We start from the raw sequence: 16,488 nt of genomic DNA on the forward strand, positions 1-16,488 counted from the left end.
TACTTTATCCTGGCTTATCCATCTGTTAGTTCCACCTTTGCATGCGTAACTGTGTAGCTGGAGGGTGGGGGAAGATCAGTCTCTGAAACAACGCTGCCTGATTATTTCAATACAAAAATCAGTCTGGGATGCATCATGAGCATTGTGGTTCGATTTTGATTGTAGGATGTATGCTAGGCTACAGCATTGAGACTACTCGGAAGACATGGAGTGTGTTTCCTAAGGGAACGACAGACCGCTTTGTGTGAAAATTTTCTTCTGTCCTTTCTGTTTTCGAAAGGAACCTTTTTTGCTATCCAGGAAATGGCTTTTCTTGTGCGTTGCTATGCCAACTGCTTGCAGCCATGGCCTTCTAAAGTAAGCATGATCATAAAATTACTATGTAATATTTTATTTGCATCTAAATACATTTGATAGTTTATTATTTGCTTGTGACATTACTACAGCTTTAATGACTGCTAGTGCAGTGTGTTTGTTCCATGTGCAAGAAATACAAGTGTTAAGTGAAATGTCTATTGCTGTCATAATATTAAGATGAATTGTTGAAAGTTGGTGAGCTCAGCTAAGCAGGGACCAGCAGTGACCACTCTGTCAACATCGTTGGCAGCCAGGAAGGAGGTTCCTATTCATATGTACGGCCCTGATTCTTTAGTTGCAAATGTAATAGGAGTATTAACAATGCCTTGCTGAATGCTGTAGGCTGGTTTCTAGTCCTCGACTAATCTAATACTGCATTAAGCCTTTTGAGGGAGTCTGTGTGCGGTCAGCCATTTTAGCTTTCTCACAGCCATAGGATTTACTGTTGTTCTAAGGAAACTAGATGTTTACTTTTGCAGAAGGTTTTTTCCTTCCATATTTGAGGTACTCCTAGTTTGTTTAGTTTTTTCATTATGAGGAAAAAGAGGCATTTGCTCGATTGATCTTCTGTGCCAAATCAAACCCTGTTGATAGCTGCAGCTTTTTCATACTGTAATGGGTGAATTGATGAGCTGAAAAGAATCAGACCATGATGTTGAAATTCAGTTCAGCACATATTTCTTCATTATGAAACCATTAGCAATCGGAGCTAATCATCCAATCATGGGACAACAAGACAAAAACACAGTGAGTATTTTACACCTACCGCTAGCATTTAATATTAAATGGTATTAATATATTTGCATTGTCACGTTTTTAAAGTTGTTTTGGTGTTGGTAGATTTGGTGCTGGGTTTTAAGTATGATGGAGTTCAGTATGATGGAATAGCCTAATTGCAGGAGTGTTACTTAAACAACTTGTCATTCAGGTCTTTATAAAATGTTTTCTAGTACTCAAGTTATTTAATTTATTTGTTCCTCAAAGTTCGTGTTCAATGGATTCAGTTCAGAAGGAGATATCTGTGCCTTTAGTTTTCATCTAGTCATTGTATTGTCAGGTTTCAAATCTTCAAATACAGGATTTGTTGAGCAGAAGTCCAAATTGTGTAATAGATAATAAATGCCTATCAACTACTGAAAGCAAAGTGGTACTAATTTTGTGCAGTATAAAGTGGAGACAGTTATTTTCACTTTTTGGGATGTTCCGGCACTGTAGTAGTAAATCTTCAGTGTACAAAGGCTGTTGAAAACAATTGTGCAGCTTGTGCATGCATATGTTAAATGTTGGATTATTTGTCTGAAAACATTCATTTTGGAAATCATTTTAAAAGAAAAAGAATTGCTTCCTCTAGATGTCCCAGTAATTACATTTTGTACCTTGAAACATAAGAGATTTGAAAAACCCTTGCTGCATTTTTATAATTGATACCTCGAATCAGATTTGTCTTTATTATATTAGAATCCCAATACAGTTGTTCGTTTTCCATAATAGTGTATGTATGGAATATCAGGAAAGTAATTTTTTGGGGGAGAAAGTCCAGGGTCTCTGCGAGTTTATTTGCTGTCTTTGCAAGGAGCTGGTCAAAGTTAACTTGGTTTGGAAAACAAATCCTCTATGATAATTAACTAAGGTTCCTTCAGTTTAAAAATAATACGTCTACAGCAGTTTTCTCATGTAATTTATATATTAGACATAGTCGACTTAAGGAAGAAAATGAGTGGTGATCGGTTGGAATTTGTAGTGATGGTTTTTATAGGATCTGTTATGAAAACTATAATTACCTCATTGAGGAAGGAGGTCTTCATCTCCTGATGGATCTCAGATCGTGGGCATGCATGGAATGGGCTGCACATGCAGTTCTGCAGTTTCTCCTTCTGTGGGCCTAGTGAGCCTATTTAGGAAGAAAAACAAGGCAAAAGCCTGAGTCATGTGTCCAGACACAGACCACACCAAAAGACTAATGTCCTAGACAGGGGACAGAGATAGCTCCCAATGAGTAGAGGGAACAGGGAGAAATTGCTTCGAAAAAAAAAAAAGGCCCAGAGAGGGGACAGGAATAGGAAAATCCCTTGTTCAGTTAAAAAGAAAGGAGGAGCGAAACAGGCTCCAATCAGGCAGAGGGAACTGCGTGGAGCAGGTTTTACGTGAAGAAGACAGTTGAAAGGTGACCCTGCGCTGTGGACCGTTGGTGCAAAGGTACCCCTTTGGAGTGATAGTGGTTTGCTTGGCATGGCTGAGGCTCTGGAATTATGCTTCTGAATTGGTGCTTGAGTATATAGTCATAAATCCAGGGGAACGGAATCTCCAGGAAAAGATTGAAACCCTACGAGGTGGGATGTCATTGATGCTGTTCACGTCTGGTAATTGAAGATGGCCTGTGGAAGCTCTGAACATTTGGGAAGGCAGTAGGAAGTTGGTGTCTCCATGCTGCAGACTTTGCGGGAGGGGGGGGGGGGGGGCGAAAGGGTACGCCTTTGGAGTGGGTTAATGTTCTATTGGGCACAGTTGAAGTGCTGAAGTTGAGTTAGTGCTCGAGTGCATTGAGGTGAGGGCTGGAATCCCTTGTGATAGAGAGTTTCAGTGGGATTAATGATGTCTGGCTGGGTTGATGAAAAATCCGTGGACTCAGTCTTGGTTGCAGCTTCCATGTATTGTGTAATGTGGTGCGTTCAACCACAGTTGGCTATTTACTTCAAACTTAACCTGAATTTTCGAGTACAAGATGCATGTTGTAAATTGTTTTTATCCTTCTGCAGTAAAATTTTGTTTGTTTGTTCAAAACTTCTGGAATCTTGTGGCTTTATTCACTGAGCAAATATCTTGAATCTCAAACTTTGTCTACTTTAAACAAAACCTGATTGATCTCTAGTCAAATTGGACCAAAACCTAGGTATCTGGTCAAGGATCATAACAGATCATAAAAGGTACTTATTTTAAACATTAATGGAATACATTAGTCCAGATATTCTGATTATCTGGAAATGATGCAGTAAAGTTTGGAATATGGAGTTCGAATGAGCACATACGTTTTTCTTATCAATTGATTTTACGGGTTCATTAACAAGATTTTGAATAGCCTTTGGGTTGTGTTGGGTGGGGTTACTGGGATAGGTTGAAGGGTGCTCTTTCCAACGGCTGATGCAGATTTGATGGGCCGAATGGCCTCCACTGTAAATTCTATGATTCTATAATTCTATGATTCTTTTTATTCAAGGTACTAAACTAAAATGAATTAAATCAGAAAAAAATATTTGAGTTAGAGGATGCAGATATGTTTGTACTATTTTTCAAATGGAAGAAACCGAAAGCATGAATTGAACATTTACATTTTTTAAATAAATGTTTTATTATTCTCTCTTTTTACTTGACTTAGAACAGATGGTGTGCTCACTGGCCTGCCATTTCTTTGGTTGTTTCTATGACTCTTATAAGTTTTTATTAAAAAAAAGAATTTTACATGTTGTGGAAGTCACTGTCTAGGCCATCATTTATTGTTCATCCCTAATTGCTCTTGAGAAAGGTGATGAGATGCCTTCCTGAACCGCTGCATTTCCTGAGATGTGAGTACACCCATAGTGCTGTTAGGGAGGCATTCTGGAATTTTGACCTAGCAACCTAACCATAAGTTGGTGTTATTTGACCCACTTTCCAACACTTTTTAATGATCCTTGTAGAAGCCAGGTATTCAGACTTTGACTTTTAAAGTTGTGTTCAGGCTACTGTCTCAGAAGATAATTCCTGTGATTCTTTGAAGAAAATCAAATTGTCTACAAACTACCTTTTAAATGATTTTCAAGTTGTAACCAATGAACTCCAAATAAAACAATTCTTATTTGCACCTGACAAGTTTTTAACTTAATTTTCTACTGGGTTTCAGCAATGCTCAAGAACAACCGGTAACCTTAAATTGAAGCTCTACTTCACAATCATAAGTTCCATCAACCCTAAAGACAGTGAATAGAATGCACTTGTTTCAGCAGTCATGTCATAACAGCTTTGTATGAAGTCCATTGGGCTTGTGGTCTCCTCTCTTTGACTTGTTTGAAATTTGTATTTTTTCGGGAGTTCTTCCATATATGTGGATCTCTTCATCCATCCGACTCCCATGAAAAATCTATATTTTGTGTTAAGTCTTAGGGGAACACAAAAATAATGAATTAAGTTCATTTTTCTGTTCCTTGGTCCTTTGATGTCTCATTCAGGATCCTTCATTGATTGTGGTTTACCTTTTTAGATGCTTGCTGCAAGTATGTATACTGAAATAGTTACATTTTTGTATTATCTCGAGCCTTTCTAACCCCTATTTTACTTTTGAACTTTTTTTTTTTGTTCTCCGCTCTGTTTTCCCATGCTTCCCAAAATGGTATTTTATCTTTGTTTAACATTTGTTTTGTGCTCTCTAGGTTTGTAAACATAATTCATGGTTTTCTCCTACCCACTTTTTAAAAAATATTTAGATTACCCAATTTTTTTTTAGCAATTAAGGGCCAATTTAATGTGGTCAACCCACCTAACCTACACATCTTTGGGTTGTGGGATGAACGCCACGCAGGCACAGGGCGAATGTGCAAACTCCACACAGCATTTTCCTCCCCACAATAATGCTTATTTCTGTTTCCTCAATTCGTCCCTCACCAACTCAAAATCTGTCTTTTTAAAGTTGAAATTTCTTTTGCACCTTATTCTTTTAGCCGTGCACTTAGTTTCACACATGCTTCTCCTATTTGACTGCAAAATCCTTAGTCCATGCTATCTTTCAGACCTGATGTTGACTTTCTTATCTCTGCATCTTTTATCCGTAGCTACAGGATCTGCACAAGGACTACAGGTTGAGTATCCTTTATGCGAAACCCTTGGGACCAATTGCGTTTTGGTATTCGGGTATTTTCTGCTTTTGGATCCAACAGTTCAGTCACAAACCTCCTGCATGAAATGTTGGGTCCAGTCGGTGAGGTTTGTGGCAGCTTGGGTCACAGACTTCTGGCAAAAGGTTGAATTTGATCAGCAAGGTTAGTGTTAGCTCAGGCCCTGCGCATAAGGTTGGGTTCATTTGGTGATGTTCCTGTCGGCTTGTGTCATGGACTTCCCACGCAAGAGGCCAGGTCCAGTTGGTGAGGTTTGTGTCGGTTTGCGTCAGAGACTTGTCGCGCAAAAGATAGTGATGTTCGTGTTGGCTCAAATTAGGGTCCTTTCAAAAAAAAAAAGTTTGATTTCTGGATAAAGGATGCTCAACCTGTAGGTATCTCAGTCTTTGTTATAGTCATATTCTTTTCCCATTAAAAGCCACTCCACTCCAATTTGTCTTTTCTCTCTGAAAAGCAATCTGCATGCCTGTACATTTTTAAAGTTGCCAGCTTTGTTTCAAAAATACAAGATCAGAAAGTACCTGTTCATGGTTGTGAGTTACTTGTGACAACTACATTTTTGCATTTATTTACATAATCATAGAATCTACAGTGTAGAAGGAGGCCATTCAGCCCATTAAGTCTGCACCGGCTCCTGGAATGAGCACCCCATGTAAGCCCACACCTCCATCCTATCCTCATAACCCAGCAACCCCATCTAACCGAAGGGCAATTTACCATAGCCAATCCACCTAATCGGCACGTCTTTGGATGTGGGAGAAAACCGGAGCACTCGGAGGAAACCCGCGCAGACACTGGGAGAAAGTGCAGACTCCGCACAGACAGTGACCCAAGCCGGGAATCGAACCTGGGACCTGGAGCTGTAATGACTGAATGATGCAGAATTCTTTTGGAATTACATCATTTTTTCAACTTGGGGAAATTATTTTCAACAGTGATTGAGTACAAGTGGAAATTGCATCCTTCACAAAACAGTTTAGGAAAGCTTTGAGTTGTGATATTTTGTTTTCTAACTGATAATAAGCAACATGACTCCGCCTCAGTGGGAGAAAAGGAGTAATAACATCACTGTCCTTGAAGGAGCCAAGAGCACCAGCATCGAGGCCATGATCATCCAAAACCAAGAGCGCTGGGCCAAACACATACTTAGGATGCCAGAGTCCCAAAATTAATAATTGTGTGAACGTGTCAACATTGCTTCAAACATCCTTTGAATGGGAAATGCCTAGCATCTCTTGTATATAAACACATACCCTACCACTCCTGATTACAGTGGTTTAGAGCATATTTTCACCCCATATTTCTTGTGCACCAGATATAATCTGAAATTATTATTGATATTGGGTACTTTTAACTTTTTACTTGTGTGGTGGCCTAACGGAGTAGATTGCTTGCCTGCTGTAGTATTTAGAGTTAGCTTTATTATCATCTGTACCGAGGTACAGTAAAGAGTAATGATCTATGCAGTACAGGCAGATCGTTCCATACGTGAAAATCAAAGGACATACAATAAATATACAATATAAATAAATAGACATAGACATTGGGTGAAGCATTCTGAGTATAGTTCTACAACTGCAGAAAAGATGCATTAAGAGACCAGTTCAGTCAATTAAAGGGTCATTCAGGAGTCTGGTAACAGTGCGGAAGAAGCTGTTTTTAAATCTGTTAGTGCATGCTCTCAGACTTTTGTATCTTCTGTCTGATGGAAGGGGTCGGAAGAGAGAATAATCCATGTGGAAGAGGTCTATAATTATGCTGCCTGCTTTGCCAAATCAGCGGGAGGTGTAGACAGAGTCAGTGGATGGGAGGCAGTTTTGTGTGATGGACTGGGCTGTGTTTCCTTAGTTTCCTGAGGAAGTATAGGCGCTGCTATGTTTTCTTGGTTGTAGTGTCGACGTGGGTAGACCAGGACAGATTGTTGGTTATGTGTACAACTAGAAATTTGAAGCTGTCCACTATCTCCATCTCGGCATCATTGATGCAGACAGGATTGTGTACGACACTTTGCTTTCTGAAGCTGATGATCAGCTCCTTAGTTTTGCTGACATTGAGGGAGAGATTGTTGTCGTTGCACAATGCCACTATGTTCTCTATCTCCCTAGTATGTAACTATTTTTATTTCGTTGAAATCAATGAACAAGTATTTGGGTGGGCAGTTCGTGTGGGTGACCAGATGGCAGAGTTCTGGTTTTATCCTGGCTGTTAAATTCAAAATTACCACCACAATATTTTCAACGTAGTCTTTAGACTTAGTACAGTGGCACATCGTGGTAATGTATAAAAGACTGATTTCTCCACCTCTGCATCATTTAAAACCGGAAAGAAAATGTGTAGTAACACCATGTTCCAACATATAATTAAGGCATTTTTTAATGGACCTTTTCGGTGGTAATTTGGGAAGCCATTCAAGATGTACTATTAAAAAAATTGTAAAATTTAAGTTCATAAAGTACAAGTTAGGGTGTTTTGCTGAAGTTGAACAAGACATTAGTAAGGCTACACTTGGAATACTGTGTACAGTTCTGGTCACCCTATTATAGAAAGGATATTATTAAACTAGAAAGAGTGCAGCAAAAATTTACTAGGATGCTACCAGGATTTGATGGTTTGAGTTACAGAGAGAGGCTGGATAAACTGGGACTTTTTTCTGTGGAGCATAGGAGGCTTGGGGGTAATGGTCTATAAGATAATGAGGGGCATTTATAAGATAGATGGCCAATATCTTTTCCCAAAGGTAGGGGAGTCTAAATCTAGAGGGCATAGGTTTAAGGTAAGAGGGGAGAGATACAAAAGGGTCCAGAGAGCCAATTTTTTCTCTCACACAGTGGTGAGTGTCTGGAAAGAGTTGCCAGAGGCAATAATAGAGGCGAGTACAATTTTGTCTTTTAAAAAGCATTTAGACATATGGGAAAGCTTGGTATAGAGGGTTATGGATCACATGCAGGCAATTAGGAGTAGCTTAGTGGTAAAAACTGGGCGGCATGGACAAGTTGGGCCGAAGGGCCTGTTTTCATGCTGTAAACCTCTGCGACTCTAAATCTAGGATGCTGCTTGGCCCATGAGCCCATCTTGCTCATGTTCCAACTGAAATGTATAATACGTCTCATGAATGATTCCAGAGATTGTCCCTCCATTACCACTGAATTTATTCAAATATTAATCTTTCTTTCTGTTCAAAAACTGCTTCCTGGGGCGACACGATGGCTGAGTGGTTAACACTGCTGCCTCATGGTGCTGAGGTTCAAGGTCCGATCCCGGCCCCGGGTCACTCTCCGCATGGAGTTTGCACATTCTCCTTGTGTCTGGGAGGATCTCACCCCCACCTCTATGTGCAGGGTTGGTGGATTGGCCACGCTAAATTCCCCCTTAATTGGAAAAAAAGAATTGGATATTAAAAATAAATAAAATCTGTTTCCTGTTATCATTTCTGGATTTTTTTGAACCTCATTGTATCTGTATATCTTTACCTTGCATTCAGGATTTCAATGTAAGTCGTGCTCTGGATTGATCTTTATTATTGCACCTCATGTTTTATGTACCTCTGTTATGTTGCTTCATTCATTCCCTTTTGCGATTGAATAGGTTCCTTTTTACCTTTTCCCCCTAATTTAGTCCTCTGATAAGGGGTCAGCTTCCTTTTACTTCTTTGGTTCTAAAGCTCTTATGCTTTAATGCCAAGAACCAACCAGACTAAGATGTCTGCATTATGTAGTTTCACATGGTGCAATCCTCAATGACAACTTGTATTTGATAGCACCTTTAACGTAGTAAAACAACCTAATGTGCTGGACAGGGACAAAATCAAGCAAAATTGGACCGTAATCACATAAGCGATTGGGATAGTTGGTCAAATTGGTTGGTTTGAAGCTGCATCTCAAAGGAGGAAAGAGAAGCCGTGAGGCAGAAGGGTTTAGGGTAGGAATTCCAAAACTTTAGGCCTAAAAGCTGAAGGCTTGGCCGCAAATGATTTGTGATTAAAATTAGAGCACTGATATTTTGTGGATTGTAGGGAAGGTTACGGAGATAAAAATTTTTTAAAAAATTTAGAGTACCCAATTCATTTTTCTAATCAAGGGGCACTTTAGCATTGCCAATCGACCTACTCTGCACATCTTTGGGTTGAGGAGTTGAAACCCATGCAAACACAGGGAAGGATGTGCAAGCTCCACGGAGAGTGAGCCAGAGCCGGGATCAAACCTGGGACCTCAGCACCGTGAGACACCAGTGCTAACCACTGCGCCACCGTGCTGCCCTGGTTACGGAGATAAGATGATGACATGGAGGGATTTGTAAACGAGGATAAAACTTTCAAGATCTTATACAGTACTGATTTAGAAACATAGAAAATAGGAGGGGTAGGCCATTTGGCCCATCGAGCCTCTCCATTCAATATGATCAATGTTGACCTATCTCAACGCATAGATCATTAAATGGTTTTCACATTGTTAAAACCCACTGTTAACAGTCTTAAACACAAACCTCAGATTATGAGAGATTACTAGTAATGGTGACAAATGCAAACAAGCATGATCCTTAATCACTTGATTAGTTGAAAGCCATGTCTAAAGCCAAAAGCTTTTGTTCCATAACTTTGTAGCCAAATTAAATTATACTTTGTGTGGTACTTGTTGCACAATGTTAATAGCTATTCAAAGCAAACTTCTGCAAAAAATGGTTTGTTAAGCAGTTTAAAATACAAATAAACATTTTCTGTGTTCCATTCTCCCAATGTTGTCGGTTGTGTGGGCCAGTTTAGCTCAGTTGGGTGGACAGTTGGTTCGTGATGCAGAGCGAGGCCAACAGCGTGGGTTCAATTCCCGTACCGGCTGAGGTTATTCATTAAGGCTCCCCCTTCTCACCCTTCCCCCTCATTTGAGGTGTGATCCTCAGATTAAATCACCACCAGTCAGTTCTCTTCCTCAAAGGGGAAAGCAGCCTATGGTTATCTGGAACTATGGCGACTTCAATAATTTATTGGAGCTTTATTGATAAAAATCAAGTGATTACATTTGTTCAAGTCTAAAATTCCATCAACTGAGTGGCAAGACCAGGTGAGCCATTTTTGGATCCCTTGTGAATTGGATCATTCTGTAAATTATCTTTAAGAAATTTCTAAGCATAAGGTGGGCCAGGTGCCCACCAAATGTTATTTGTATTGTTTTCCCTGTTTAAGGAAAGTATATTCCTCTCTCCCCCTCCCCTTTGGGATGAGATTTTTTTTCTCCAGCAACTTGCTGTGATGATAAATGTTTGATTATCCTGGATGATGCAATAACTCACCACAATGCTTTGTGGAGTTTAAAGATTGTTTCCAAAATGAACACCAATGATCACTTGACTTTCCCCTTGTGAATTCGGCTGGAACCTCTTCAACAAACAAAGAGGAAACACCCATGGACATATACATTTAAAATTTAATGTGTTCAAAAAGAGCAACCGAAGCTCATTGGTTGGATGGAGTTTCCTCCAACTACAAAGCCAATAACTAATAAACACCTGTAAGGCATGAACAACCGTGGCCTTATGCACTACAGTTGGTTAGGAGATTTTGGCTAATTGTAATGGATTTTACATTATGGAGATTACATGGGCATTCTTGTACAGGTCACATGATAATGATGGCCATCTTGCATTACCAGCAAAAAGCATTGAAAAGGGAAGGAAATGGGCAGATAAACAGAGAACCAGCTTGAAGAAGATTGTAGCCCAGGGAGAGACTGAGACAGGCATCTTGAAACAGGCACATCTTCTGCAATAAGTAACAAGGTAGTTTGAGAGTATCACACTTGCAGTACCAGAAGAAAGGAACTTCTCCCTATAAACTCTGATTTCACCTACTAGGATCACCTGTTAAAGCCATCACTGGCAATTCAACAGTGGAAGCCACCGCAGCTACAGAGCCAAATCTTCAACCACAACACCTTCACTTCAGACAATGCAACACTTGACCTCAAAACGTACTAGGCCTGCAGAATATGGACTCGTATCGATATACGTTAAGCATGAAGTATTATGTCTTCATTTGTACCTAATCTTTGTGTGTTTGTGTTCGTAGCTTTATCTTAACTTCCAGTGTAATAGAGTGAAATAAATTAAACTCTACTTTTTGAGTTAAAAAGCTTCGCTACTGTGATATTTTAAATTGAATATCTCTCCCTATGGATAAGAAAATACACATAAATAGTGTCTGACATTTGGAGACTTTGCTCCAGCATTGAATTCACTTGCAGACCAGTCATTGCCCCTTAAAATGTGCTTGTAACTGCCCAAATGGAAGTTCAAGAGCTATTGATACCTCCCAGGAGTCGGAAACAAATGTACCTCACTCCATTGCTCAAGAAATTCCAATCCTCAGTGTGACACTCATTGAATTTTAAATGTATTTGGGGATGTCTCCTCTCTGTCTGGCTGAAGGTTTCCAGCCGGAATGCACAAGGAGAGAGTCAAGTAACTCTCAGAGCCCTTTTTGGAAACAGTCTTTAAACTCAGTCCAAGGTCCACAAAACAGTTTTTCTGAAAATTTACCATATCATAACTGTGCACTAAAGGTGATATTAGGTCAGGTGACCAAAAGATTAATCTAAGAAATGGGTTTTAGGGATATGCATAGAAGTGGTGGAGCCGCATAAAAGAGTAGGAAGGGAATTCCACCGTTTAGGGCCTACAAGCACAACTATCAATCGGCGCATGAGGCGAGAATAAAAAGCCAACAGGTTTTGGAACTTTTTATTGTAGTCAGGCTACTTTATATTTTTTTTAATGATTTTCACAGCTCATGTTAACTATTTACTTGAGGGCTCCTCACATTTTGAGGTTTAAATGCGATCATTAAGGCATGTTTCTAGCTGTTGCAAAGTGAGGTAAAGAAAGGCCGATTTCACTTAGTTGCATGCCAGAATTGCAGAAGATTGTCACCAAATTTGGGAGCAGCTCAGTTTATTATCTGAAGTTTGTGGTTTCTGTAAAATTAAATGGCAAAAGAATCCTATTGATTTGTCTTCAGAAGATTAATGCTTCCAGAATTTGATGAGTTTGAGCTCTAGTTGATTTTCATTTTCTATATATTTTTTGAAAACCTTCCTGTATTTTCGATTGGTGCTAGCAATCGTGGAAGCAAAATCCATTCTTAATGTCTGGTGTTTTTCTAAATTTTAGTATATTTTAACTTTGTTTCATGAAGCATTTTTAATCTTTGCAATGTGTTGTCGGCCATATTTTAATTTTGAGGTTAGAAAGCCAGGTTTAAAATGTAATTAAAGCAGCTGTCATAATCTTTTATGTTGTCTAAACTCACGTGTTGAGTATTCCTCTAGAGTTAGGATTGAATAAACGTTAGAATCAGTACAGGAAATCCAGTAACAATTCAAATGCTACAACTCTCCTGACCTTCAGAGTGAAATATGATAGTTTAGTCTACTGTGTTGTAAGTTGTCATGATTTTTGATCAGTTAGACTCTTAATTTAGGTATAAATTGATTGCATGTATTTATCTTTCTTGTTTCTCCATTTTCATTTTATTCATGTCTTGCTTTCTGATTGCTTGGACATAGTACAAAGATATATTAAATCACTCTTCAGCAGAGTGAACCAACTTTTCACAACTGCATGTGACCATAGTAGCTGACAAAATCTGAAACTGGTAAGTGAAAATAGGGAAGTTAAAGTTAGAAAAGATAGTGTAACTTTCCTGGGCAAAATGGAAAATGTGCAGCTCGTTAAGTAGATGTTTTTGTTGAAGTTCTTACTGTCGCCTTTTGTTTTAGAAAAATACTATAGCGAAATGAATTGTGTTAACAAAGTTCATGTTTCTGAATGATTGAGGGATTGCCAAAAATAACATCATCGGATTTTTAAAAAATAAGTCACCGTGGAAGCATGGAGCGATAAAGTGGTGATGATGACATAGAAACTTCCCACCTAATTGGCCCTGAGGCTGGGACAGCTGTTAGAATAATGTCTTCATTAGGTCAAATTCCTAAGGGGCTTGGATGCTTTCAGCAAAAAAAACCTAAATAAAATGTCTAATATAATAATCAGGAAATGTAGTGAAATATGATCCAATCTTTCTATTAAAAGAATATCACTTCGTAATTTGAATTGTTTGTTGAGTGGGACCTTGTTCTAGTATTGAGTTATATGAAAACCCGTATTTTCATTCTTTGTTTCCTTGGTACATTTCTTTGTTAATCATCATTTATTTATTTGCTTTCCATTTGGCAGTCGGCCTCATTTGCATCACACCAATGTGAAAAGACATTTCAATTGGGTGTAGCCAGTTGCAATAATTCTGTCCTTTGATACTATAATAGGAGCGTCTTAACATGAATTCCTTTGACAGGTTAAATTATGTTGTTTAATAAATTTTTCTTTATTATTTAAATATAATTGTTGAAAAAACAGCTATGATCCACTTGTTATATTATTCAGTCTGTTTCTGTTCCGTGCCAATAAGTGATTAAACTTGGGATGCGATTTACCGGGCCGCATTGCGCTTGAAAGGTGGCGCGGCGTGGGCAGGAGATCCCTCTTGCGGGATCTACCCAGTTCACTAAGCCTCACGAGATCTAACACGATCTTGCGAGATGTTGCGATCTGAATCTCACACATTGTAGGCGGATCACTATTTTGCAAATTTGCATATTAGAGTGACATATTAAGAGTGAGACAGCTAGTCTCACTCGAATATGCTCTCCCATGATATACCCCAGGCATTGGGATCTAACCTCTTCTGCAAGACCTTAGGTGAGCGCCATTCAGTGCCGATCTCCACAAGCAGGTGACCAGATAGAACGGCACTCGTGGGGGTCTCCAAGGGGATCAAAGGCCCCCAGGTGCTTGCCCTTTGGGCAGAGTGACAGCCTGGCACTCTGGCAGTGTCACCTGAGTGCCAACCTGGCACTGCCAAAGTTCCCAAACAGTACTTCCAGCTGGTAGGGCACTGCCTGGGTGCCAGCCTGGCAGTGCCAAGGTGTCAGACAGGCATTTTTCCCATGATAGACACTGGGCCTGGGGCTGTCCTGCGCAGGTGTGTTGGGGCTTTGGGGGTGGGGGTCGAGAGATTGGGCATCATTTATTCCTGGGGGCGGCATGGGGCGCAGTGGTTAGCACTGGATCTATGGCGCTGAGGGCCCAGGTTCGAATCCCGGCCCTGGGTCACTTTCCGTGTGGAGTTTGCACATTCTCCTCGTGTCTGGCTGGGTTTCACCCCCACAACCCAAAGATGTGCTGGTTAGGAGGATTGGTAATTGCTAAATTACCCCTTAATTGGAAAAAAAAATTGGGTACCCGAAATTTAAAAAAAAAAAAGGTGTCTCGATCGCTTCCTGCACTGAGGAGATCCGGCGAGCGGAGCTCACTGGAACTAAGTACAGTCTCATCGGGGCATTCCCAGAAGTGATGACAGAGTGGTATGCAGTCAGGAGCCTTGGGAGTCCTGAACAGTAATTCCGGACCCCATGAAGTCTCTTATGGCCAAGTCAAACATGGGCAATGAAGCTTCCTGCTGATTATAACATACCAACCCCCAACCGCCGTGCAGTGGTTAGCACTACTGTCTCACAACACCGAGGTCCCGGGTTTGATCCCGGCTCTGGGTCATTTTCAAGTTTGCACATTCTCCCCGTGTTTGCGTGGGTTTCGCCCCCTCAACCCAAAGATGTGCAGGGTTGGTGGACTGGCCACCCTAAATTGCCTCTTAATTGGAAAAATTGAATTGGGTACTCTAATTTTTTTTTTAATCCATATTCTTCCATGTTGAATGCGAGTTGGAAGAAGCGCTGTCGGTGACTAGGGCACAGAATGTATCCTGGGTGGGGGAGTTCCATGTCCATCACCAAGATTGGCTCAGTAGCATCACTACTAGTAAACTAGCAGAGTCCTGAAATACATAGATGCTGGACTGCTTCTGCAGAATGTAGGGAGGGAGCCAAACCGAGGACAAAACCTACTTGGTCTCGTCCCCGCCAAGCTACCTGTCACTGATATATATGTCTACGATGGTATTGGTCAGAGTCTCCTTGATGGAGTCTTATCATGACCGTGTAAGCAGGCATGGCAATGAAAACATGTTGCACTGATGCATCATAAGTGTCATGTTTTGGGAGTTTTGATCATGTTTACATAGAAAGGATTTGGAAGAAGATTTCATTTCTTTGTTTTGTTTTTAAATCAAATGTGTATTCACAAGTGTTTTCAAAAAATACTGATGCAGAAGGTTGTTAAAACGCTGAAGGCGCAGGCATTGAAGTGGTGTCCCCAAAGATTGCAAATAATGAGGAGTTTATAATTGCGATAATTAATAAATGCCTTGTACCAATTACATTGGGAGATGCCTGAAACTAGGTTCTCAACTGAGAGTTATTTGGCATCAAGCCTCCTTTTGGGTTATGAACACGAGAACATAAAGGCAGAGTCAGGTCAGAAACACGCATTGAAAGCTACATTTCTTTTAAAACTGAATCTATCGCAGACTCTATCTTTCACCTGAGGAAGGAGCAGTGCTCCGAAAGCTAGTGTTTGAAACAAACATGCTGGACTTTAACGTGGTGTTGTAAATCTTCTTACTGTGCTCACCCCAGTCCAATGCCGGCATCTCCACATTATTATTTGATTAATAATTTACGGAGGCATATGAATGGTCCAATGTGGAAGGCAAGCAAGGTGGCCCAAAGATGTCGAGGAGGATTGTATTTCTTTCATGGGATGTGAGTGTCACTGGCAAAGCCAATATTTGTTACATTCCCTAAAAAGGTGAGGGTGAAATCCTTGCTTGAACCACTGCAATCCACCTGGTGTAGATATACCCACTGTGCTGGTTGGGAAATACATTCGCTATTTTGTATTATAAGCATAGATAAATTGGTCTGATGGAAGTGAGTCTCATCATAAGTCTTGTTTTTTAGTTCACCTATTATGAATTAAGCAATTTAATCTGGTTGTGTCTTATCAAATCTTTTCATGACATGCCTTTAAAAAGATTCACGAGAAGAATTTGGGGCTATGTGTGAATGGCACAAATGTCAAGTTGTGATAATGGATATCATTACAATCCTGGGTTGCACTATCATATAGCTAGATATTGGGGAGTATGGGCACATATCTAGACATAACACTCATCTGCAAGTTGCCCCTCAGTGCCACCACTCCATATCAGGTTCCACATGCATGCTGACAACTACCAGTTCTTCCTCACTGTAACTTCACCTGATCTCTTTGTTGTCAGGCTGCTTGTCCTAAATCTATACCGGAGGAGCAGATAGTCTTC

The 16,488-nt window shown here is 40.1% G+C and overlaps 1 protein-coding gene across 14 annotated transcripts in view; it reads left to right on the forward strand.

Annotated features, from left to right (window-relative positions):
* The window catches only part of rapgef2 (Rap guanine nucleotide exchange factor (GEF) 2), a 562,209-nt gene that overhangs the window by 300,490 nt on the left and 245,231 nt on the right, over positions 1–16,488 (forward strand). For 2 of the 14 annotated variants that reach the window (XM_038792324.1, XM_038792326.1), the window contains exon 2: positions 281–357. The exons of 10 other annotated variants lie outside the window; for them this stretch is intronic. In XM_038792324.1, coding sequence (XP_038648252.1) covers positions 281–357 — 77 coding nt within the window. Of the gene's footprint in view, positions 1–280; positions 358–673; positions 1,105–12,775; positions 12,865–16,488 lie in introns of those variants that run through there. 2 more of the 14 variants (XM_038792327.1, XM_038792325.1) reach the window with 2 other exon arrangements.

The sequence above is a fragment of the Scyliorhinus canicula genome, chromosome 3 (assembly GCF_902713615.1).
Source record: "Scyliorhinus canicula chromosome 3, sScyCan1.1, whole genome shotgun sequence".
Lineage (NCBI taxonomy): Eukaryota > Metazoa > Chordata > Chondrichthyes > Carcharhiniformes > Scyliorhinidae > Scyliorhinus > Scyliorhinus canicula.